The 25,094-nt window shown below is 41.8% G+C and overlaps 1 protein-coding gene across 2 annotated transcripts; it reads left to right on the forward strand.

Annotated features, from left to right (window-relative positions):
• The first annotated feature begins 6,166 nt into the window (after positions 1–6,166).
• Positions 6,167–24,370, forward strand: MSRB1 (methionine sulfoxide reductase B1). 2 transcript variants are annotated; one of them, XM_069209796.1, is made up of 5 exons: positions 6,167–6,322; positions 9,664–9,806; positions 10,781–10,902; positions 16,647–16,761; positions 22,400–24,370. In XM_069209796.1, the coding sequence occupies exons 1-5, from the start codon at positions 6,268–6,270 to the stop codon at positions 22,421–22,423; spliced, it is 459 nt and encodes a 152-aa protein (XP_069065897.1). In that variant the 5' UTR covers positions 6,167–6,267; the 3' UTR covers positions 22,424–24,370. The 2 variants fall into 2 exon arrangements, with proteins under 2 accessions (XP_069065897.1, XP_069065899.1); XM_069209798.1 differs by lacking the exon at positions 10,781–10,902.
• The last annotated feature ends 724 nt before the right edge of the window (positions 24,371–25,094 follow it).

Consider the following 25,094-nt stretch of genomic DNA (forward strand, 5'->3'; position numbering starts at 1 on the left):
GTTAAACACAAGCAGTATTTAATATAATATTGAGTCGTATTTCTATTTACTGACATTTCCATTTGTACTCGCAATGTTTCAAGGAATTAGTTATTTGTCTGAGTATCTGATATGTTTAGTTTACTACATGTCAGTGCTTTATTTGTAAAATTATAAATGCCAGTGCTCAAAGTGCTGCTCAGAAACCCACTGGTAGCCCTATAAAATGTCAGAGCGCAAATAGCAAAGGGTGCGCAGTCCGAAATCCACTGTAGGCCTCTTCAATTCACTACAAGACCTCCCTGCTCCATTATCTCACTTTTATAGTTGTCTGCTTTCTCCCTTGGTGACGCATTTTCTGTATTTCTCTTTCTCTGTTTTTTCGTTTTGTTTGTTTTTCCCTATTGATCTTGGGAAATGTCTGATGTGGAGAAATAAGTGCTGCCCACCCAAAAATAGGTGTCAGTGCCTCCCACCGGCAACCACCGGCTCAAATTATGCACTGCTACATATGGTGTTCACTATGCTTTCTGCTAGCTATTCTGAGTTTTCCTCTGTCTGACCTGGACAATGTATAGTTCCTAGTGTCACTGTTCACAGTGTAAACCGCACTCTGTGCTCACTGTTAAACATCTGTTGTGAAATTTGAGTCTTTTATGGTGACTGTGACTCCGTTGATGAAAGGGTTATCTTACCCCCATTTTATGTTTCAGATTCAGTGGTTCAGGATCCTATTCTACTATAAGTACTAGGCAAGTGTTCACCCTTTTTCATGTTGAGAAATGCGTAGTGTGGGTTGCATAATGTTCATTTTCATTTTCTCTCAGTGGTTGAGAAGTTGCTTGGGTTGTTTTTAACCCTGTTCCGTGGGTTGTGTTGAACCCTGTTCTGTGTGATAGTGGGAGGGAAATGTGTGGGCTGCGGTGTACCCTATTTCAAATTATTTTCCTTCTTTGGTGAAGTGCTTGGGTTGTGTGGAACTCTGTTCCATGTGATTCACCCTCAGAGGTAGGGAAGAGCCTATGTTGTGGTACAGGGGAGGAGTGTGTGGGTTGAAAGACCCCCACAGCTAAAACACAAGATGCCCTTGCTGGTGAAGAGTGTGTGGGGTGAAAGACCCCGTTGCTAAAACACAAGATTCCATTACAGGGGATGTGTGTGTGATGTGTAAGATCCCCATTGCTAAAACACAAGATACCCTTACTGGTGAAGAGTGTGTGGGGTGAAACAACCCCATTGCTAAAACAGAAGATGCCCTTATGTGGGATGTGTGTGTAGAGTGAAAGAATTATATTGCTACAACATAAAGTGCCCTTACGGAAGATGCGTGTGTGTCGTAAAACAACCCCATTGCTAAAACACAAGATGCTCCTACAGGGTATGATTGCGTGGTATGTGTGGAGTAAAAGATACCTGTTGCACAATTACTAGATGCCCTTAGCTGGGATGAGTGTGTCAGTTAAAAGATACATGTTGCTAAACACTACATGCCCTTTCATGGGATGAGTGTGTGGACTGAAGTATACTGGCTGCAAGTGAACATTGTGTGAATATTGAAAAATACCTGTTTCTGTGTTTTTCCTGTTTCCTTTGTTGTGCAAGTGGTTGCGTCAGTGTTTGTTGTTGCGTTGCCGTACTTGATTTTTTGTATTCTGTGTTCTACCACAGATTTCTGCCTTTCTGGCTAGCTGGGGTAGTTCGGTGGTGGTCATAATTGCAGCACATTACTATGTCCTTTTTACATGTGCCAATTGATGATGCTATGAAATGTTGTATAGTGTGGTGTTTTTGTGGTCTTTGGTTTGTGTTTAAGATGGGGGCCTTTAATTTGTGTTTCAAAAGGAGGGAGATGCGTGGTATCCTGCTTGTCAGGTTACCCAATGTTGTCATGGAATGTCAGGATTTTGAGGGTTCCCTGGAAGGAGGTTGAGCCAAACAGGCCAGGGCTGATCATCTATTTACATCTGCTCCTGGTGGGGTCATTTATGTATCCATTTATCTTACAATAAACCCTCTCTTAATCTACTAGCATCTGCGTCTTTCTACATGAAAACTTGCATCACAACACAGAGCTTTGAATAAGGTATTTATTGTCCATTCCAAAGGGTGATCGCTGATGGTAAAGGCTTGACTTTTGAAGCAGGACTCTCATTACAATTATATTGCACGAAAGCTATTGTACCGCCAAAGTGGGATTGCTTTCATGACTGAAGCGATCCAGCACATCACCCCAGTCTTTATCTCCCTGAAGTTGCTACCTAGTGAAGCTCAGAGCATAAAATGCCATCTGCTATTATAGCTCAGGATTCTGGTATGAACATGAATGACCTTTGATGAGAGCTATTCCCTACAAAGGTCTGAATCCATGTTGTGCCGGGAACCATCTTTATTCAAGAGCCAAATGGCCATAACTCACTCGATTTCAGAAGTGCTCTTAAAATTTGGAACTCAATTTCTTCCTGATACGAAATATACACTGAAACATACTTGAATTCAGAAGTAATAGAAAATCCTATTCTTCTGAGACTATCTCCCACATTGACTCCTCAAATAAAAATGTAGGTCCAGAAGAGCATATTTGTTCCATTTAAATCAATTGCATATTGACCATTTATATTTTTGTTTTTTTATGTTTTGATGTGGTGTCTGGTTGGCCAAAAATTGCAACTGAGCACATATAACCAGAGCTGAAAAGTTTCAGAAACGCATTTTTTTCTAAGGTACGATACGTCTATTGTGATTGGAATGTCATTTGCTCTTGAAATCGTTACTGCACCCCATGGGTTTGGTAAGTACTATATAAAAATACAAATAAATCAAATACATAAAATAATAAGCAAACGTAGAAGCTAAGCTGTTCAGCACACCACGTTCTCTTTCTTGTCTCAATCGTGTTGTGTCAGTCTACCTATTAGAAACGTCATAGGGATGAGGAATGTGAGAGGTAATGCAACATATTCCACATCTACAAAATATATTTGTAGGAGGCTTTTGCTCTTCGCCCATAATAGCAACATCGGGTCTTATCTGTGTTATCTGACCTACGGGCTCTAAATGCAGCATGTCCCACATAATTTCTATACAAGTCCTTAGTGGAGATGCACTCCAACCTATAAGGGAGGTATTCAATTTTATCACAAGATAGTGTGGCTCCAATTATGCAGTCTACTTTCTTACTGTTTATTAATCACAGCATTTCAACAAATTACAAAACCCACAATCCTGTAGGCCAACAGGAAGTCACATACCTAAACACATAGTATGAAGGGTCCAATTAAATTGTGGTGTCCTCTTTTTCTTGAAGTGTAAAGAGGAAATTTCTCAAAGCCAATGAGCAAAATGGAAAACCAAAAACAACAGAAACCCCTAAAACAACAGTTTCAAGTCCTCGTGCCCTTTGTATATACTTTCTGGAATCCAAAATTTAGCATCTGCTTGGCCCAGGGCATTAGACTGTGCCAACGTCCAGTTTTCAGACCATTGTCTAATTTATTACTGCAGAGACTACAAGAGAACCACAGAATCAATAGATCATTATTGGTTGGGGGAGTACAGAGAAGGGATAATACTAACCTCTGTTGTTAATAAAATCAGGACTCACCTTCACAACTGGTTAGGAGAATATGCAATTTTATCACGAAGGCTTCTATTGTTGAAAGCACATTAAATACAGACATTGCCACGTGATCAATAGGTTTACAATAAAAAACTTCTAAATGTTGATACCCTACACAAGTCTGAAACTTTCAAATTGTTCTCCAACCTAACTCCTGCACAGAAAGCCTTGGAAGCCATACTGCCCCTGACTGAATGAGCCCCAAAGGACCATGGATCCACCCCCACTTTAACCATTACCTCTTTATCCATCCACTTAGAACTGTGGATATAACTGGCTTACAGGGTTTCCTCAGAGTTATAAGCAGTTGAGGTGCAGAAGTTTTCACCTTCTGGTTTCCTGAATATACTATTTAAGACACCTTACCACATTGAGTTTGGGATGAGCAGGAAACCTTTGGAATTTCGTAAAAGATGATGCATTCTTAGTTCTCCTTGTAATATGAAAATGAACACCCATGGGTGAGAACTGTATAGTAGTGATGTCTAAAGCCCTGACATCAATTTTTTCCTCTTTTCTCTCCATCTTTCTTTCCTATTATCTATTTTTCTTTCATTCCTCCTTTCCTATTCTCGGTTTCTTCCTACTTTGCATCATTATTTCCTTCTGCCCATTCTTTTTATTTCATCTGCACTTCTTTCTAGCTTTCTCCCCTTCTTTATATTCCTGTTTAATTTTCTTATGTTTTCTATCTTTCCTCCTCCTTCCCATTCTTCTTGTCGTTTCCCCATGCTCTTTTGTCCTTCCTTTCTTCTTACCGTCGTGTTGTCCTACATTCCTTTCCAACTTATTTTTATTATCCTACCATTCATTAGCTCCCTTCCTCTTCTTTCCATCATTCTTTCGTCCATTTTTGATGTCTTCTTTCTACTTTTCTGCTCTCCTTATCACATTTCTTTATTGCTTCCTTCTGTTTTTTTTTGCTACCCTTTTTTCCCAACTTAATTTTTTCTCCCTTCCTTTTTCCCTTTCCATCTTTCTTCCCGTCCTTCTGTTCTTTTTCGTACCTAGGTTTCATCCTGCTTCAGTTTAACTTTCCTGATATTTCCTTATTTGCAGTCCTCTTTCCTTCCTTCGTGCTGTCTCACTGCATTTGCCTCCTGCTTTTTTTTCTTTCCCATTTTAAAAACTTCTCTCTATCACTATTTTAAGCTTCTTGGGCTCACTATCCATGAGCTGTACCACAGTAATTTATTCCTCCAGTAGTTATTAGTTTCTCCTACTATCTTCGAATGACCTAAGAGCCAGAGTTGAAAATTATGAAGAGCCATAAAACTATTAATCATGAACGTCAATTCACCAAAAGGCCAGGTGTAGCGGAAGTGACATCAGATGCCATTTGACGTGCGTTCAATCACACACAAGCTTACACATAAATACATGATCACACATACACACTTTTACATAAACACACTCACCAGCACACATGCACGCAACATACTGTTAAATGCATTTATTACTAACCTCAGCATCCTGGGAGGGTCATATTTCAGCTAATTGTGCTCCACTTTTATTACACTAATAGTGAATATTATTATTTACTATGAGTGTACTAAAAACTTGACAAAAAACAAGTAGTGGAGCCCCAACCGATGTTCATAAGGACGAGCTACCCCTGTGATTCTGACACTGATTTTGGGACTTAGGAATCAGTTGCGACCCCTAAATACGTCCATGCAATTAATCCGTCCCAGGCACCCCCTTCTTAAGCTGGTATAGAGGGTGCTTCAACTCGCCCTTGTGTGCTTGTATGCGTACAGGATAGGACAGGATATCAAAGTGACAGGAGTCGCCGATGTCAGTGATTTGTGAAATTATTATGCAAGAACACTGGCGGAAGTAAAGCGCAACATAAAATAACAAAAATAAACATCCTGTGAATTTAATTTGACACAATGTAGTCCATTGTATTCGTTTCCGGCGTGCTCCTGGTTTATTGACATGATTTCATGCATCTTTTGGTAGTAAATGAAAGGCGAAACGGAGAGAAAACGATGTATGCATCGAGTAGGATCCGGCCTCCTTATTCTGGCTCTGAACAACCTTTGGGGGGAAATATGGGGGACTTTCCACACTGAAGCTACGACATTCCGTGTCTACACTATAGTATCTGTCTGAAAAATATTATTTTTTATAGCAGTACTGATGCGCATTATGTCACGCGCCCTGGAAAACGCTGTAGAAATGGAGGAAGTACCCAAGGGCGAACCAGCCGTCCCACTCGCATCTTCCGTTCGGCGAGGCGGCCATCTTTAAAAACGGTTTAGTTGTCGTGCATCAGAAAACAAACTTGAGTGAATGGGATACTTCTTTCAAATTACACAAATTAACTGAGTAATTATTAACGTATCCATACGAAGTAACGCCGAATATAGACGCATTTCTGAACTATAAGGAGCCATGGATTTACTAGTGAGCACTTCGAGGGCACTTATGTGCCCCTTTCTTGCTACAAGTTATCATTAGTCAGCCGAGAAAGGCACTCCATTATAAGATGGCCGCCATCACAATGGCAAGAATTCATTGAACTTAAGAGTCCTTCCTCTCTGTCTGAGGAGGACGTCACTCGCACGCTGAAGCGCTATGTAACTGTCATGTAACAGACCTGCGGTGTACAGTGTGTGCCGGGGAGTGCAAAGACAGAAGCCCAGAGACGACAGACTGCGCCCATAATGTCTTTCTGCTTCTTTAACGGCGGCGAAAAGTTCAAGGACCACTTCAGGCCAGGTAAAGTAGATACTGCCCTTTTCGTCTTTTATCCCGGGGAAGATTCCACGTGTCACGGTGATATGCGAGCATAGCTGTCAACTTTGTGGGAGGAAAAATGAGTGATATTAGCAAAGAGCACGGAATAACATCAGCGGGTCATAGAGGTGCTAGAGGTTTTTCGCATGGCGAATGTTTTTGAACTTTGGAGCGTTGTAAACTTCACTTTGCAAGGTAACCTATACACGATGAAGGATCACTTCAGCGCTACCTCACAGAGAGTAAACGCTATATAAATTAAATTGCAATTAAAATACAGTGACTTAACGTTGAGTTTGGTGGTTGTTCACCAATGTTGAAACTTCTGTGGCAACTGGAGGTTTTTAATGTGCAGTCGGACATTGACATAGGTCAGATGTGATGCGACTTAAGCAAACTAACGCAAATGATGGACGGAATGCAGTAATAATCATACATTCACCCCCAGTCACTCCAGTTTGGACCCAGCCATATGAAAATCAGTTTTTACCCTGCTCCCCATGGGAACAGTCCAGCCCGAACTGCCAAGCCAGGTCCTACATGGACTGGAAACCAGCATTCTGGGATCGGTTTCAGGGTATCACCCTTCACCAGCCAGGCTAGCTTGAATCCAGTGACACAGTGAGCTCGGAACCCACATCGGGCATACCCAGCGCACAAAAGCAAACAAACAGAAATGATGGATGGAATGCGGAACCAATCAAACATTCACCCCAGTCACAGATCTGGGGTTAATCCATCAGTTCCTTTGCTCACCATGCCACCCTAGTTTGGGCCTAGCCATATGCAAATCAGTCTTGACCCTGCTCCCCATGGGAACCGTTCAGCCCGAACTGCCAAGCCAGGTCCTCCCCGGACGGGAAACAAGCATCCTGGGACCGGTTTCAGGGTATCACCCTTCATCAGCCAAGCTAGCTTGTATCCAGTGATGTGACTTACACCACTTATCATGGTGGGGTAGTGGGGTCTGCTCCACTAATTTAAAAAAAATTCAGAGAAACCATGCAATATAATAAACAAAGAACTATCTATACTGATTAGAACCAATAACTTAAAGATCAGTTTAAAAGATAAGTGATAATTTGCCCATGTGGCTGACACACACACAATACAGGTGTCTTGAAAGGTATCTCTAAGGGTTCCAAATTGTAACATTCGTAACCTGATCCTCTGTGATAATAAGATGATGGCTGCCTCCAGTGTGTTTAGGCTTTACATGATTGGTTGAACCATATGTCATGAATTTACTTATTGGTCTTTGCTTGGTGCATTTACACAGCAACCTACAGCAGCATAGCTTACGTGAATTTTTCCCTTTATTTACGGAGGCAGCTGCTAAATAACCGTTTAGAGATATACGTGTGTGTGTGTGTGCAGTGGGTGGTGGTGGGGGGGTCAGAGAGAAAACATAGGAAACTGGAGTTAGAGTTAAGGCATGTCATATTCTGAAAGTGACATACTAGCACATATGTATTATATATATTTACATTTTAGGATAGATCAGTATGTTGCCAAAATGTTTCACAACTAGATATAAGGGCATGCTATGAATGCATGCCAAGGTCCTGTCCACAAGATCAGCTGCATAGTATCCACCATCTTCTGCATACTTGTAGTGTTCATCAAAAGCTGTTTCAATTTCAGATGAAGCAAAAGTTACTAAAATACATGGGCATAGCACTGCGCCAGGCACTTTGCTTAAGTTAAGGAGACACTTTTCAAATATTGACTTCTGTATACAGTAATTAAAGAAGTAAGCATTTTGCCCAAATGTTATTAACACCCCCTATTGGTTTGCACATCAGGGAAGCAGAGCTTTTTGCAGCAGTAAACAAATGCCTTACAGGTAAATGTAATTCAGGCAGTGTGGATAGACTATTTATCGTTGTTGTCAGAAAATGCCTTGTTTCACTATTCATACAAATTCATGTTTAGATCATTCACACCAGTCTCATAGTAGCCATTATTTCAGAAGGGATTGCGGGGTTTAGATTCATTAAACACATTATGCATCTCTTCCTAAGGTACCATGTCTTTAATAATATGGTAGGGAGAAATGTTCATAATTTATATATAGCATGCAAAATCGTCATGCAGAGGTTTTCTTCAAATGAAATAAGTTCTTCCAGAAGTTGTGCAATGTGGACACAGAGTAAACCTTAATCTGAAGACAGCTTTCAAACATGACTGTCATGAGCAAAATAAAACAGGCGCACATTTTGTTACGCGAATCATCATGTATTTGTATGCTTCTGTTCTGCGGAGTGTATAATTATATCTTTCAAGCCAACTACTTTACTTATGGAGGTGAAAGGACTGTAAATAAAATAGCGTTCTTGTGCTCCCATGCAAGTTGTTGTTGAATACCATTTTGAGTAAGATCTGCTAAATGTAAACATCTGTTTTTATAAGCAAGCTTTCATGGCATTGTGATCACCCTTGAATTATTGTTTGTTAAATTGTCAAAATAGATAGATTATAACTGCACAGAATATACTGCATAATTTAACTTTAAGTACACTATGTTGCATAATGTGTTATGGTGTAGAAAAATATCCTCAAAAATTGGGCGAGTAGGGATAGATGACTGAGTGGGAGGAGAATTCAAGGTGTCTGGATTTGTACGTAAGTTAGTAGTTGTCAACCAGCTTCCATATCATTTCGGAAGAGGCTGTAGAGGTACCTCGGCCGGCTGTTAGTGGCACTGGAAGAGAAGAGGGCACCATGAGAAGGGGTTTTGTGTGACGAAGAGGAGGGGAAACATAAGACATGACTGTCCTCTTCAGCAGCTCTCATTTATTAAGGGAAAAGGCACTGATTAACTTGTCATAATTTATGCCTCCCTTCAAGATTGCTTCCTTTCACTATCACTGCCATTCTCAGGCTCTTGGAATCTAGGGGAACCGTCTCGCCTAGCCAAGTTTACTTTGTGGTATATATAAATGGCATCCTTTTGGCGCACATTTAGTTATAGCCAGGGTTCGGGTCAACTCAGTTTGAGAAGGCATACCCTGTACGATCAGACGATAATCCTGACAGAGCCCAGGTCACAACGTTTTTGCCACAAGTAGATGTAAGCCATAGATTCTCGTGGCTTATTTCTTCCTTCCTTCTGTAATTTAGAGCAGGTAGCAGCAAAATCTTAATGATTTGGGCCCATAGTGCTAGGGGAACAGAGCTTAAACCAGTTGCTCATGTTGTGCAGGAGCTAGTTCCTATTCTATAAGAATGAAAGAAGCAATCATAACCAATGTTAATATTTATATTAAGCAACACTGGTATTGCAAAACCAATGAACATGTCTGTGGTTTTCTTTGCTGCAGGGATTTATGCCTGCGCCAAATGTGGGTATGAGCTATTTTCCAGCCGTTCCAAGTTTGAGCACTCCTCTCCATGGCCTGCTTTTACCGAGACCATTCACGAAGACAGTGTGAGCAGGTATAAAGAGCCACGTGAAGCATACAAGGTACAAGTTCAAAATATAATTTATCTGAGATCCACCTGACTGCGCATTATTCTTGGGTTCCACCTTTAATTCTTTTGCTGCCGTGTTGTGTGCTTTAAACTTTTATGAAACTGTGGGTTTGTGGTTCTGCAATGCCACATTCTTTGTTATTTAAAATACCATATAAGTTGCATATTATTATCATCCTTATTACCATCCCAATGCCTTAACTTTTGATTTAACGCATATACAGATGAATTGTTTTTTACCTCTTCCCCTACCGTACACGATGAGAGACCTTGCTAAATTTTGGTCTCTGTGGCTTAAGCTAGGCAGGGTCTCGCAGTGGGTTTGACCTGGCCTTGGGAAATGCTGGGGGAGAAGAAGGGGAGGTTGGAAACTCAAGTGCACCAATATGATCCTTTCACAAGTTGGTGGAGCAACTGAGAGGGGTTGTGATAATGCACTTGATTTACCCATGATGGGGGGCGAGTAGTTGAACTTTCTCAGATGCAACTGGGCATTTCGAAGGATACTGCTGATAAAGTAGTTCCAGACGTGCAGTGCAGATTGGTGGTTGCTTAAGAACCTCCGCATTTGCTTGAGAAAACACTGCATTTTGCTTCGAAGGAGCACAATTTACTTGAAAAGCATTGCTTGTTGAGAAGAACGTAGCACACATTGTTGAGTATACAGTTAAAAAATCATGTTAAAAACTTGGAAGCAAGGCACTGACGGAAAGAAGGGAGTGTCCGGTTGGAGGAGGTGCTTTGCTTAGTTTTGTATTTGTTTTATTGAATTCTTTTAAACCTAAGAAACATAGTATTCAGTGATACACCTTGAAGCAATTACTGGCTCAACTGCTTTACGGCAAGTGTGGGGTTACTCTAGAACAGGGTATTTACACCAGAGCAGTAAAATAACATTTACCATATATAAATATGTGTATATGTGTATATATATATATATATATATATATTTTTTTTTTGTTTTAGAGCTGTATACGTGAAACCACAGAAATATACAAACAATATGAGCCTGCAAAGAGAAATGACCAAAAAGTAACATGCAGGAGCCTTGTGGAGTTGAAGGAAAGACCCGCTAAAAAGAGGAGGCAGTATGTACATTGCTAGTGGATGTGGAGGAGTGAGTTCTGTCTATGTCAGTGCTGCTGTCACAAAAAGTTATTGCTCATGGTGATCATGGTACAAAACCTATTTTCGCCACCCATGGTTAGAGTTCCTAGGTAGGGGGACCAAACTTGTTTGAAGTAGGTCGCTGACTCTGTGCTCGGTGTATTCATTGTTCTTCAGATTTAACATGTTTGTGATCAAGCCTCATTTGCCAGCCTGGATCTGTTTTCCTTACCTTAGTGACCTTGTCTTAGTAGCCATCAGTATAGCTTCCAACCATTACATAGGTTCTTGGTGATAACTCCGTATTAGCCTATCTTCATCCCAGCCATGAGAAGTTATTTTATGCTTTCTTGTTATGAGAGATCCTTAGATAAGAAGACTATTTTATTGCAGATCTTCAGTCACCATGCTTTGATTCTGCGATATTGTCAAATTATGTGTAGACAGATATATTCCTATGGAGGCAACACAAGCAAATCTCCAAGCAAATTACCCAAACAATACTTTGTGTTGAGTAAGATATTTCTGCTTTTTTGCAGTATGCCCAGGTAAGGGTAAATAGACATTTTGGTAACTAAGAGGATGATGGGTAAACTTGTGCAGTGAGTAATTTAATCTTCCAATCACATAGTTGAATTACTCCTGCCATTGTGCTTGATTTGCTTTTTCCGGAACTAGGTTGCATGTGGTCCTAGCGTAAAGACAAGGTACTGGGAAACCTATATTTAATCACCTTCAAGGTGGCTTCTATAACTGAGGGTTAATTTCAGATAAACACCCCACCCTCAGCCTCTCACTTAGTTTTTCAAGTGATGCCTCCTTTACATAATAGTATCATAACATTGTACACCAACTCATTCCTTCCCACCTTGTGATCACTTGGTGGATGAGATACCACAAGTCCCTTTTGAGAAAGGGTCACCATCACCTTGATCACTATATGGGGTGGCTGGTGCTAAATTCATAGTTCAATTTTGTTGCCACAACCATAGTGATATATGGACTTCACCCTATATGGAGATTTTCTGTTGATTCCATCTTTTAAGCTCCAATGAAATGAGATTTCACAGGAGGATATGGCAGCCTCCCATCATTATATTTAAGTCTCTATTCAGTTTAACCCTCAATTATTTCAGATGCCTTTTATCCATTGAAATTGGTATCCTTTGTTTTATATTTGTAATGGTGAGCATCTCACATTTGTTCAGATTTTTTTTTATCGTAAAATATTGGGGAATAACATATTGCGTTCATAACATGTTTAAAAAAACCTCTACAGATTAGAGCTGGTGACTATGATCTCATTGGCGTAGAGAAGCAGTTTAATATCACCTGGTACTCTGGCTTTTCCTTTGATGTTTATATTGGGTTGCATTCCAATTGAAGGCGGTTCTTTGCACAGGAGAAATGAAAGGATGGCAATTGGAACATGTGAAAGAGTCCTGAGATAGTCAGTAGCAACAACAAGTATTGTCTCTCAGAATTATTTTATACAGAGCAGGATGATGAAATGCAGGTTTATCTTTGGTCTCTCCAGTAATGGACAAGCACATTTTATTCTTACCAATGACCGTTTCTGTGAGTAGAATTCTAGCTTCACCCCTTCACCATATCGCACACACATTGAATATTCTCCTGTTTCAGGGGAGAGACTCAGTACAACTTTGGCAGTCGGACTGAGTCGACCGCAAAGTTGCAGGGAGGAGAATGTGGTCATACCGACGGCCACCCTCCACCCCAGTCGTATTATGACATTCCTGCTGGTCAGCCGGGCGGTAACAGTGCTACGGTAATGATCTTGCCTCCTTTAAGTGAGCTGAGGCTGGTACCGTAGCACAACAGCCCCCTTGGACTGCACACTATCCCTGGGGGGGGAGGGGGGGTGGGGGGGGTGGGGGGCTGACCAAGACTCCGAATGCCGTCAGCAAGGGTCGTAATTTGGCGGTATGACCACCTCAAGTAAGGCGGTCCAACCCTCACCGCAAGGTTGGCTGTCTCATGACTGCCAGCGTCATAATTAGGCCCTAAAAAGCATTAGCAAAGCGAATCGGCCTTGCTTTACCACTGCTGACACTTGCTTTGCTAATCCCGTTGAACCATCGGCAATGGTTATACTGTTGAGTGGCGATTTTGAAATCCTATTTTGTGTTATTGGTTATACCTTTCCTATATATGTCTAAATGAAATGTGGGGGTCATCTTATAACAGTAATAGAAAAATGAAAAAATAAATAGATTTCACAGATGGCCGTCCAATGATTTGAGCAATGTCAATGCTTGCACCGCAATTGTGCAAACATTGACAAAGCCAACAGCGTGTCCAGAGCCTGCACACGCTGGAAAGCATGGGTGAAGGAGCCACAAGGAGACCAAGTGCACAGGCATGCAAGGAGGAGACTGGGGAGCGAGTGACAGATAACAAAGTGGGGTAATGATGAGATGGGTAACGAGAAAGGTAACAGAGGGAAGCAGTCACCAGATTGGGGGCGAAAGCACAATCTGACACAAAGGGGAGAGGAAGTGACCAGAAGCACAACAGAGCAAGGTTCCAGCCGTCCTAGTGAACGCTAAAAGTCAATTGCTGTCGAAAAAGGGAAACCTAGTTCTCCGGTGTTTGGCAGAAAAGGATACAGGTCACCCACTTAAAATCCTTGGTAACTCAGCAATGCTTCAGGAGCAGGACTAACACAATGATAGAGAGGAAAACATCTAATGAGCAGCAGGGCGTTGGCAGGGACAAGAAAGCCCATCATTCACGAAGATGACCCACTCTAAATATGTGTTATACAATGCTCTCTAACATGACAGCTAAAGCTGTCAGTGGCAAGACTGCAAAAATAATACTATGTTGTCAACTGTAGTTCAAAGATGAAACATTCCAATACGTTCTACTTCAGTGGGACGAGCTAATTCTTCTGTTGGGGGTCTGAGTGTGCAAAAGATATGGTCCATTTTAGCTTCAGTTCCATGAGTGCTAACTTCATAGTATGGCCGTGGCTCCCTGGGAATGACTGGTGCACTACCACCACCCCCCGGCAGAGAGATTTCTAATCACTTGGATGGATCAGTCCTTATGATCCAGTGTGTAATGTCTTGATCTGCGTTACTTTCAGTCCGCCGCTTGCTGGACCTTTGGATAGACTGACAGGGAGCTAAAGCATCTAGTATGAGGTTTTCCTGGCTGAGAGTATGTGTTAGAAGTTAGATTTATTGATCTTTTTAGTCGAATGCGTCATTGTAATATATTGATCGAAGTGTTGATGAAGACCTCACTTTGAGAAACGATATTGTCAGATATACTACTGTTTTGGTGGCAAAAAGCAGTTGCAATTTGCAAACAACCTTTTTGCATCCACTGACTTACTTTGTGAACTGACCGATGCACCAGTAGATCAATTTGTTAAATAAGGATTGGAAGTGAGTCGTGATCCGACCTCCTTAATTAGTATTTATTAGGTCTGTCACAATTTGGAACTAACTTCAGTTGGTCAAAATCACAACAATGGTGGACTGCAAGGGCCAGCAGACCCACTTGAGTGTGTTTGGTTTCAAATAAAGAAAACTTTCTAGAACGCTTTTTTGTGTGTTAACAGGTTAGAAGAAAAAACATTAAATATATAAAAGAAAATGTGAAAGGGAGAGTTTACATAGAATATAGAGTCGGATGTTTTAAATGCATTGCTCAGAACAAAAAATGGATAGATTGACACACAAATCAAATTATCACGCCCTTTTCATGAAGAGAAACCGGCGGGCGGGGGGGGGGGGGGGGGTGTTAATGCCCTCTACTGTCTACTTGATGGGTCCCTCCCCCAAAGTCCAATAATGTACCACATAATGCACCTTCGATAGAAGCTAGTTGAGAGACCCCCTAGGGACCCTCATGCATTTGCTAAACACTCATCAGTTGTTAGAATTGGAGACCCTGGTTGGCTAGGGGTAACTTATATGTAAAAAAAGAAAGAAAAAAAAAAGGGGAGCTCTGGGCTTGGCAAGGGCTCTAGATGCCAAGTCAGGGTGGCAGTGAGACTGGACGTACAAGCTCTGCAGCGACTGGCCTGAGACAGGTTTACAGGGCTTCTGGAGTGGGTGGCACAATCAGTGCTGCAGGCCCACTAGTAGTATTTAATTTACAGGTCCTGGGTATGTGATATACCACTCTACAAGGGACTTACAGGTAAATTAAAATGCCAGTTGTGGATACACCAATGTTACCATGTTTTAGGGTAGAGGCACATGCACTTTAGCATTGATTAGCAGTGGTAAAGTGCTCACAGTCCTAATGCTAACAAAAAGATACGGCAACAAAACAGGGGGTAAAGGCAAATAGTCTGGGGTAGGATCACCCTAAGGATGCCAGGTCTAACATCAGTGCATCAAGAAAAGAAGTTAGTAGGCATGCAACATTAAAAATACCTGCTCAGAACTGAAGAATAAACCCCTGTGCATTTTTGTACTACAACCATGGTAGTATCGAATTTACTAACGATCTCTGGGTCCATAGAGAAGTAATGTTACGTTGCTTTTCCACACATTCCACATGCCTTACCCAGTCGCAAAATGCTCAGGTTTTATGTAGTTCCACTCAACTTGCAGCACGCGAGAAAGGTCTTCCAGCTGGTTGAAATGGGCGATGTATCTAGCCAGCTTCTCTATTGGATGCATGTTGTTTATGTTTGGAACATATGGTGTGCTGCTGTTGAGAAATAATGTGTCCTTGTGTTGTATCAAGCGTAAAGCATTATAATATTTCACAATTTCCAGAACAACCAGTACAGTACTGCTTTTTAGGTAATACAGTTGATTTTAGTGCTTTTAAAATACATGCTTTGGCCCATGCTCCCAGCTGTCTTCCTGCCTCCCACAATTCTGCTAAAAGATCACACTAAAGGTAGCAGATGTTGTTAATTTGCCAACATCAGTGGGTTCAGTTTTTCCTTATGAAGTCTTCTCACTTATAGTAAATGAATATGAAACCCAAAGAAGCACCTTTTACAGAAATAAGGTTAAGACACTGCTGGTGATGCCCTTCCATAAATCAAAAATATAAAAATGTATTCCCACTCACCTATGCGACATCTGCTCTAATTAATGAACTCAGAGATACATATCCCCTTGTGGTGCTTACATTTCAAACTGACTACAGAACATGATCCTGCTGGCTTGTCTATACACGTGTCGTGTCATAGCGCGGCTAGGAGTTTGCATGTGTGTAAATGTTTCATCTGCAGATTCAGAGTCTGAGAACAAGGTATCGGTTATAGTGTGACTAGGTTTAGATGTAGGTGGCGACAGGTAAGGTAGCATAAGTTCTCCTTGGCATTCCTATTGTTACCATTGGCCCTTGCCTTGCTACCCATGGAGTCAGGGCTCCAGAGTGCACAAGCAGGAAGGAGAGCAATGGCTGTGAGGTCCCCTTTCACATCTGTAGATTCCACTACCGGCTCTTACCTTCAGCACCAGATAGGAGAGCATTGAAAAGTTAGGAGCTGGACAAAGGAACTGCCCTGGGATATCATGAAGGTCAAAGGGTGAGTGACATCACTTTCACAGCCCCTGACAGTTTGGTCTGCCACTGTTATCGGGGTGCAGGTTTCTTCTACTTAGTGTCATCCTGACCATTGCTACAGGTGGTTGTTCTTGGTCTTGCATGTCAGTCTTCAGTGTATTTTGTAACTGTGCTTCCTACTGAGACCTCCACTTGTGGCTTCTTGTGTCTCTTGCAGGTGTCTTGTGGAAAATGTGGAAACGGTCTTGGTCACGAGTTCATCAATGATGGTCCTAAGAGAGGCCAGTCGCGCTTCTGAATATTCAGCAGCTCGCTCAAGTTTGTCCCTAAAGGTAAAAAAACACACACTTCAGCCCTTGATTTATTTTGTATTACCTTCTAACTCATTTTATTTATAGTTAAAGGTTAACTTGAATGCTTTCACCTTGACCTTGTTCCTAATTAACTAATCGTTGTTTTTTTTTTTTGGGGGGGGGGATACATTTTGTACAAGTTTTCAACAATTTTGTGTAACTGTAATAACATTCCAACATTGGTTCTTCCTGTGATGAGATTTCACATCGAATGGGAGGTTTCCTAGTATGTCTCAACGGTTGCATCACATCGGCCTTGTGTAAGACACCTCTTCAGTACAGCATGGTCTTTGTCGCGCACCAGTAAGATGGTTCGCTGAAAATGTCTTCACAACCAACTCATCCATTAACATGACATAGTTGTTGCCAGGAGCTTCCTCACTGGTTTATGCCATTTTTCTTATGACCACAGAACGTCTGTATGTCTCACACAGAGTATTGTGCAACATTCATACAGAATCCGGAAGCCGATAAATCAGATGAACATTGCTCAGGATTTTTTTTTATTTTGTTTTGCTTTGCTGGTTCTAGGAGACAGCAATTTTGGAATGAAAGACTTAAAAAAGCTGCACTGACCTATGCTATAATTTTTTTTTTGTTTAAGTCTGCCAGTGTACATGTCTGCTGAAGGTGATCCACTTTGTTATTGCATTGTTCATCAGCATATTAACGAGTTATGGACAGGAGATCACCCAAAGTGCACCTCCAGCCTGAGTGAGTGTGTTTCTCTCCCCTCATCCCAAGCTATAAGCTGACTGGCAGTTTGGATCCACAAGGGGGTTGCTCTCAGGCTATACTTGGCTTTTGTTTATTATTTGCTTGTGCGTCCCTAATATGATCCCCCTCCTGTCCCAAAATCAATCTTGCTTATTTTCTAGGCACCTAACCAGATACCGAGATTCTTGGCACCTTAAATTCTGCTGTGGAGTCTGTTGGTGTGGGATTATTGTTTGGGAAGCACATGTTGGAAGAACAGGTGCTATTTATTTTTACTATATTTGAACTGGAAGCAAAGATGGGACTTCAACCCACACTTTTGTCCAGTTTTAAACCCAGGCTAGAAGTATGACCGAAATAATTCAGCGTTCGATTTTGTACTGAATACTGCCTGATGTCTCTTGGTGCAGGACTTCTGGATCATCCAAAAATGTGTGTTTGTATGTCTTTTTTTAAATGATGTCATGAAGGACATGTGCCTGAGGTCATAAGATAAGGAATTGAAAACGAGTGGGCCCTGAGCTGAAATGGTTTTGCTGCTCCTGAATTAGACCTTGACACTGGATTGGACTTCGGAAACTCTTCCTAAGTTTTAGGATTCGAGGTGGCTGCTGTTAGAGATCCGCTGGAGATATGTTTCTCCAGCCTGTTGTGGGTTAGAATCTTATTGAACGAAATGCAGCGAAGTTTAATTAACTAAATCGTTTTATTTGTGTTTGGCACCTCTGTCATATTGACTGTAACTATGTGCACACAAAAAATGAGTCAGACTCATCCCCCGAGGGTGTCCCTAGGTTATGATTTGGCATATGGCCAATGATGTCAAAATCTACTGCCTACCATCAAAATACATTAAAATGTTGGGGCCTCACCCAGCTGCGGAAGATACTAGCACCTATGTTTTTTTTTATGTTTGAAACTGCTCTTTTTACTTAATTGTAAATGAGGTTTCTTTTTATGGAGATGAAGCACATCCGTGACTTTGATTGTGGGTGGTATTTGCGGTGTGAGGTTGTACCGGAGTTTCTGAGCCTTATCTTCTCCTACAGTGAGTCTCGACTGCTCAGCTTCGCTACCGCTGCAGAGCCGCTCCTTTATTCTTTTCAATTGCAGTGGTATTGGCGACCGTGGGACATAGTAAAGACAAACTCAAAGCTTCTGCCCAGCAACTACTGACTGTCCCAGGACCAACGAAAAGGCTTCACCAGAGGTGACAGCACAACGGCCTGTATGAGTCGCCATCACTGCACCTGCGCCTTTGTATCTTGGCCCAGGTCCTTGGACCGCTCATATAGCAAAGCATTTGTCTTCAGGGCGTCGTTCTCTGTTCGGTGTGGTAAACTGTGCAGATTCTTCCTGTTTGTTGCAGTGTTGTGTTATCTTTCCTTGTAGAAGTATGTGGTACTGTCTGAAAGGAAACCGTACAGAAGCTATGCCACGGCCTATGTGCTAAGAGTAGAAAAGATCTTAAACTGTCTGAGGCAATTTTATTATTTCTGCTTTTATCTCTCCCACCTCTATATTTGGTCATTTTTTTCTTCGGCTTTTCTTACCATGACGTGTCTTTATCGTTACAGTGTACTTCACCTCTATTACATGAGGTTCTTTTTCCTTAAAACATTAGTTATTGAGCGGTGTTAGTAGTTTGCCTGCATCTTCTCCGTGCACAGCAGTCAATAGTTATTGAGCGGTGTTAGTAGTTTGCCTACATCTTCTCTGTGCACAGTAGCCAATAGTTATTGAGCGGTGTTAGTAGTTTGCCTACATCTTCTCCGTGTACAGTAGCCATTAGGTATTGAGCTGTGTTAGTAGTTAGCCATTAGTTATTGAGCGGTGTTAGTAGTTTGCCTACATATTCTCCGTGCACAGCAGCCATTAGTTATTGAGCTGTGTTAGTAGTTTGCCTACATCTTCTCCGTGCACAGTAGCCATTAGTTATTGAGCTGTGTTAGTAGTTTGTCTACATCTTCTCCGTGCACAGTAGCCATTAGTTATTGAGCGGTGTTAGTAGTTTGCCTACATCTTCTCCGCTGCACAGTAGCCATTAGTTATTGAGCGGTGTTAGTAGTTTGCCTACATCCTCTCTGTGCACAGTAGCCATTAGTTATTGAGCGGTGTTAGTAGTTTGCCTACATCTTCTCCGTACACTGTAGTCATTAGTTATTGGGCTGTGTTAGTAGTTTGCCTACATCTTCTCCGCTGCACAGTAGTCATTAGTTATTGGGCTGTGCCTACATCTTATCGGTGCTTAGAAGTCATTTTACCCATTGAGTTGAACACATTTCCCTGACCTGTTATTAGAAGGAGCACTACCAATACACCTTTCATTGACCATATTGTTCAGACTTAATACATTGTGCTGAATTCTAGTAAATATATTTTCAAACTTGTTTTGACACTTTATTCTTATGAGACCACAATTATTTGGAGAAACACAGTGGTGGTGTGTTTCTGCCAAAGTGTAGCCGTTGATTTACGGAGGTCATAATTATTTCAAGGTAAGGGAAGAGGCTGATGCTGATGGTTCACACAGATTCTTTCTATGTCTGACCGCAAGTGTTCGACTCTGTATCCTGGTGCACAATTCTTCTGAGGGAGTCGCGTCACTTTGGGCCACAGCTACCAGGGGTAAGCCCGGGACTCCTCACTGGAACAAACTTTACCTACCAAGACACTAGATTACTACCTTTATGAGATTTCGGCTAGATGTACGAAGCATATCCCTGTGATGACTGCGATTCCTAATGGGTCGCAGATTGTGACCTGCCTCATTAATATTCATGAGGTAGGTCTAATTGCGACCCACCAGGAATTGTAAACAAAAGTCAGAAGAGTTTCATACATCAGAAATCAAAATTTGGAAATTGCTATTTCTAATCTTAGTACATGTAGCCCCTAATACCTGGCCCCCCATCCCAACTAATCAGTGTCTCACAGTTACCAATGCTGAATTTCTCCAATAAGCCTAATTGGTCTTATTCCTGTATAAACAGACCAACAACACACCCATCCTTGGCAATCTGTCTACTTTTGAGAACTCCTGGTAGCAAGTAGCAGAGCTTTTTTTTTTTTTTTTTTTTTTTTTTTTCTAAATAAACAACTTTTTATTACGTTTTCTGTGAAAAGGACAATAGTGGCACACACAACACCGGAGAGCTTCATTACAGCATAATCAATCAAGCATTTAACAATTATAACCAGCACAGAAAAGTCATATATCAACTTTTTTTTATTATAAAAAATTCCGGGCTCTGGAGGTATCCTAGGGGAGCTGTCCCAGCCATTTCCCCAGCACACAATTGTGTTCATGGGGACAGCGCCTGGCCAAATAGACCGTCCGCTCCTGTTGTGCACACCAGTCCACCCCTCGACGCCAACTAGAGACGGAGGGAGCCATAGGTGCTTTCCAGTGTGCTGCAATGTCGTGTTTGGCCACCGTCAAGGCTCTTCCTAGAAAGGTGCAATCTGCTGTTATGCCCCCAAGAGTATCCCGTACCCAACGCAGAATCATCAGAGGGAACAATGGGATTTCCCTCTCCAATACCTCGGAGAGTTCGCCCACCACTGCAGACCAAAACCTCTGAATCTGAGGGCGTAGCCAAATCATATGGTAGAAATCCGCCGGGGTGCCTTCACAGCGAGGACAGGCTGGATGCGGAAGTAGCCCCACATGGTACAACCAAGCTGGTGAGAGATAAACTCCATAGAGACAGTAGATTTGTATCATACGCAGTCTGGAGGATATGGTTATAGTTCTGGGCGCCATTGATGCATCTCTCCAGTCCTCATCTTCAATTGGGCCTACCCATTGCTCCCAGTCACCTCTAGGATGGTCCAGGTTCTCAGGGGCATTAATAATCAGTGTTTTATATAATTGAGACCTATTCCACCCCCTCCTCATTGCCCCATGTAGAGTTTCCCCTCTATTGAACTGAGCTTCGGGAGTGGATCTGTGCGAGAGGCGTGTGAGTGAAGGGGGTGTCTCAACAAGAGGTACTTGTAAAATTGGGTATGTGTGAGCTTGTAGGTGGTTTGGAGCTCTTGAAAAGAGCACATGTGTCTCTCAGCCCAGACGTATCTCAGCCGGGATATCCCAATCCAGTCCCATCAGTCAAATCCGGTCAGTCGCCATGTCACATAGCCAGGTGCCATGCCAAAGGGGTGTTTGGACCATCTGGTATGGCACAGGGCCGCCCTCCAGGCCAAAAACACTGTTTTGGTCACCAAGGTGGCGCCGGTGGCAATTGGGGAGCCATAAAGCAGATCTAGTATCTTGGGAAAGGTACGTTGAGCGAGCTCAAGTTCATAGGCAGGGTCTGACCATCTCCCATTGAACCAGTAATGTATTGCAAGTGGCAGAGCTTATCAAGGAATGTTATGGGCTACAGTTTCCAGCACACCCTGCATTCAGCTATGATCTTTATTTGATCTATGGAGTACAAACAAATCCCGAGGCTCATAGAAGTCCAATCACTCACTTCCAGAAAAGGAAGTGAATCCAGAGGTAAGTGTATGCACCAACTGACTGAAAAATGCAGTTCTCAAAATGGAGTGAGTGGAGTATTGCTTCCACCTCCATGTAAGGGCAATGGTCCTTTGACTACTAGTTAAACACTAGTGCTTGATGTGCAACAGCTGATAACCTAGTTAACTCCTGGCAGGCGAAGTCCAGCATGAGAAAACCTTCATGCAGTCAGTACGTGATTTTTGCCTTCAAGGGCTGTTAAATGGGTTCTTCCATCTTCCACTTCAAACTGTTTCTAAATGTTTCTTGAAATTCAAGCAAATGCATTAATTCGTTCACATTGGATGCTACTTTCTTGTTATCCAGCCACAAATTTATTCTGTGAACAAATATGTAGTGTTTACTTTACCGTTCTTCTTTCCTTATATTTTTCAGACAAAGTTGATGGCGAACTGTTGAAAGAGTAACAAGTGACCAAGCCCAGCATAAAAGAATCCTTCAAAGGTTACACTGGGTAATATGGGAATCAGGAGCATTTCCTGGCATTGGATCCACTGTATGACTGTCCCTGGGCAAACCCTGTCAGGACACCTGGGGGAACGATGCTTCTGTGGTCCGGCCTGGAGACTTCCATGGTTCCAGCAGTAATAATCACATGATGATTGTTTGCTAATCGTCAGCTACTGCTCAACGGCGCAATACACACGCAGTAGCCTGCGTTCTCAAGAAACCTGGACATTGTGCTCAGCAATAAACTGTTCAGTCATTAAAGTACAAACTCAATTATCAAGGGTTGATCTCATCCGAAGGATGAAGGGGAGTCCCAATAGATACTGATTTCAATTTGTAGTTCTCTACATATGGGGAAGTACCATCCATAGAAAAGTCCACCAGTCCCAGAAAAGTGTACATCTTAGAGGGGTTAAAGAAATCAAAGTTATTTATTTTGTGACCATTTCCCCTCATATCTTCTTCCTCTGTTATTCTTCCTATTATTATTATTACTCAGCAAGCTGTAGGTGAGGGTAGGGTGGCATTTAGGGTAGGCAAATTATCAATTTAAAGCTGTCTTTTTTTTTCTGTACGTTACTGTGGATGGTATTTTCATGGGTTTTTTGTTTGTTTGTTTGTTTTTTAACTTGCCAATCCTTTATCTTGTTTATTAGTCTCTAAACCTTTGAAGAATGAAGGCTGAGGACACAGTACCTGGGAAGCCTTTGGAAATCACACATCTGATAACCGGTGCCTTATTTAACTCTTCAGAGACACTTCCTGAACTATGTGAATTTGTGCAGTTGGTGGTGTTAGTAGAGGCTATTGGAGATCTCTGTTCCCTACCTAAAGTGAGCATTAGCACTTGGGGCCTGATTTAAATATTGGCAGATGGGTTACTCAGGCACAACGATGATGGATATCATGGCTGCCAAAATCTAAATCCCATTATTTCGTATGGGATTTAGATTTTGGCGGACGGTATAGTTCACTGTTGTGTCGGAGTAACCCATCTGCAAATATCTATATCTGGCCCATAATTTCATATTCTTGTGGTTCCTTAGATTTTTTTAAACTCTTCCAGCTCTTGCTTCGGTCCACTTGTTCTTTTTCTAATCTGGGAAATTCTGTAGCAATTTCACCTTTTAAAATGCAGCCATTGGCTCAGCATATTTCTGTTGCTATAAAGTACATTGGACAATCCCTGAATTGTGTAGGATTGGCTGGCACGTTGGAGTCAAAATTTAGATCACTTTCAAAGCAGGCAGTTAAAAAACCCTAAACATCGCCAACAGTGGAGATTAAATGTTTCCATCCAGATCAGCACCAGAACTAGAGGGGACATTTCACCCCAGAGCACAAGAGTTCATTTAAAAGTATTGGAAAGTGGAAATAATGTATTTTTTTAATTTGTATCAGAACAAAACTATAGTGTAATATAAATATTCAACTTTTGAAGGTCTTCATTGTTCATGAAATGTGGGTATTCAGGGGTACCATGCACCACAAGGATGGATGTATCATGCCTAACAGCCACCCATACATTTTAATATTTTCCAAGCATTAACAATTGATTTTAAATGTCTGTATGTCACAATCTGAGAGTTAAGCTTTTGAAGGCCTTCCAGCATCCAGAGTAACATTTCTGGAATACCAGACCTCAGTACTGATTTGCGATCAGGGCCTGCTCTGTTAGAGACTTGGCTAGCATATTCCGTCTTTCTCTCCAGTCCTAGCTCTTATTGTGCATGTAGAATGAGTCTTCACAAATGAGAGTTTCAGAACATGGCGGCCACTAATCACTTTCAGTCCAGCAACCTGTAGTATTGGTGTGACTAATCTGTATGACGTTTCAATGTTGCAATTGATCAAATAATAGAATAAAGTAAAATTTCTCTCCTTGTGTGGCCATAATGCTCCCATTTGCCTCTAAATTCTTAGGTACGCCGATTTACGAATGTAATGGGTTGAGCCATTAACCAGATGACATCTCAGATTGTTTTCACCTGTTTGCGGCCCCCTGGTGTGGTATTTGCTAGAAATGTTGACGTTTGTGCATCAAACATGTGTTGCCTTTATGATATGACAGAAGAACAGGATTGGTGGTCATCCGTCATGAGTTGCGTGCAAGCTCTGAGATTGCCACCTCATGTTACAATCCATGCAGTGTGGATTTCGTGGTACCCTGCTTCTTCATCATCACATAAATTACTCCAAACTGGATTTCAATCGATCCTTCATAGAGGTTATTTTGGACTTGTTGAACCAAGATCTAACAAATAGAATCCTGCTCATAGGAGGTTCCAAACTCGGTGTAGACAACCCAAGTAACAACAAACCCCAGTAAAGGGGTGAAGTCTGGAGGACTTAGGCTTTACCCAAATTAACTTCTCACCACCAAGACAGAAGGATTCATTCTGAATCTGGTTTTCGCGTACACCGCCAACACCATAGATAAAGCGGTCAACCCTTAATGGCCAAACCACTTGCTGGTTACACTGTACACAGTTTTAATACAGTCACTAAAGGCTAAAATACAGCACCAATCCCGTTTCCAAAGGAAGGTGTACCGATGAATTGTTCATTTATTCTATGAGCCTCGTCTAAACTGATAACACATGTATTCATCTTCCCGCTC

Source organism: Pleurodeles waltl, chromosome 10 (assembly GCF_031143425.1).
Source record: "Pleurodeles waltl isolate 20211129_DDA chromosome 10, aPleWal1.hap1.20221129, whole genome shotgun sequence".
Taxonomy (NCBI): domain Eukaryota; kingdom Metazoa; phylum Chordata; class Amphibia; order Caudata; family Salamandridae; genus Pleurodeles; species Pleurodeles waltl.

Coding starts and splice junctions, on each gene's coding strand:
- MSRB1 (XM_069209796.1), top strand. CDS start 6,268: ATGTCTTTCTGCTTCTTTAACGGCGGCGAAAAGTTCAAGGACCACTTC. Junction 10,903..16,646: donor CCCGCTAAAAAGAGGAGGCA/GTATGTACATTG, acceptor TGTCTCTTGCAG/GTGTCTTGTGGAAAATGTGG. Junction 16,762..22,399: donor GCTCAAGTTTGTCCCTAAAG/GTAAAAAAACAC, acceptor TATATTTTTCAG/ACAAAGTTGATGGCGAACTG.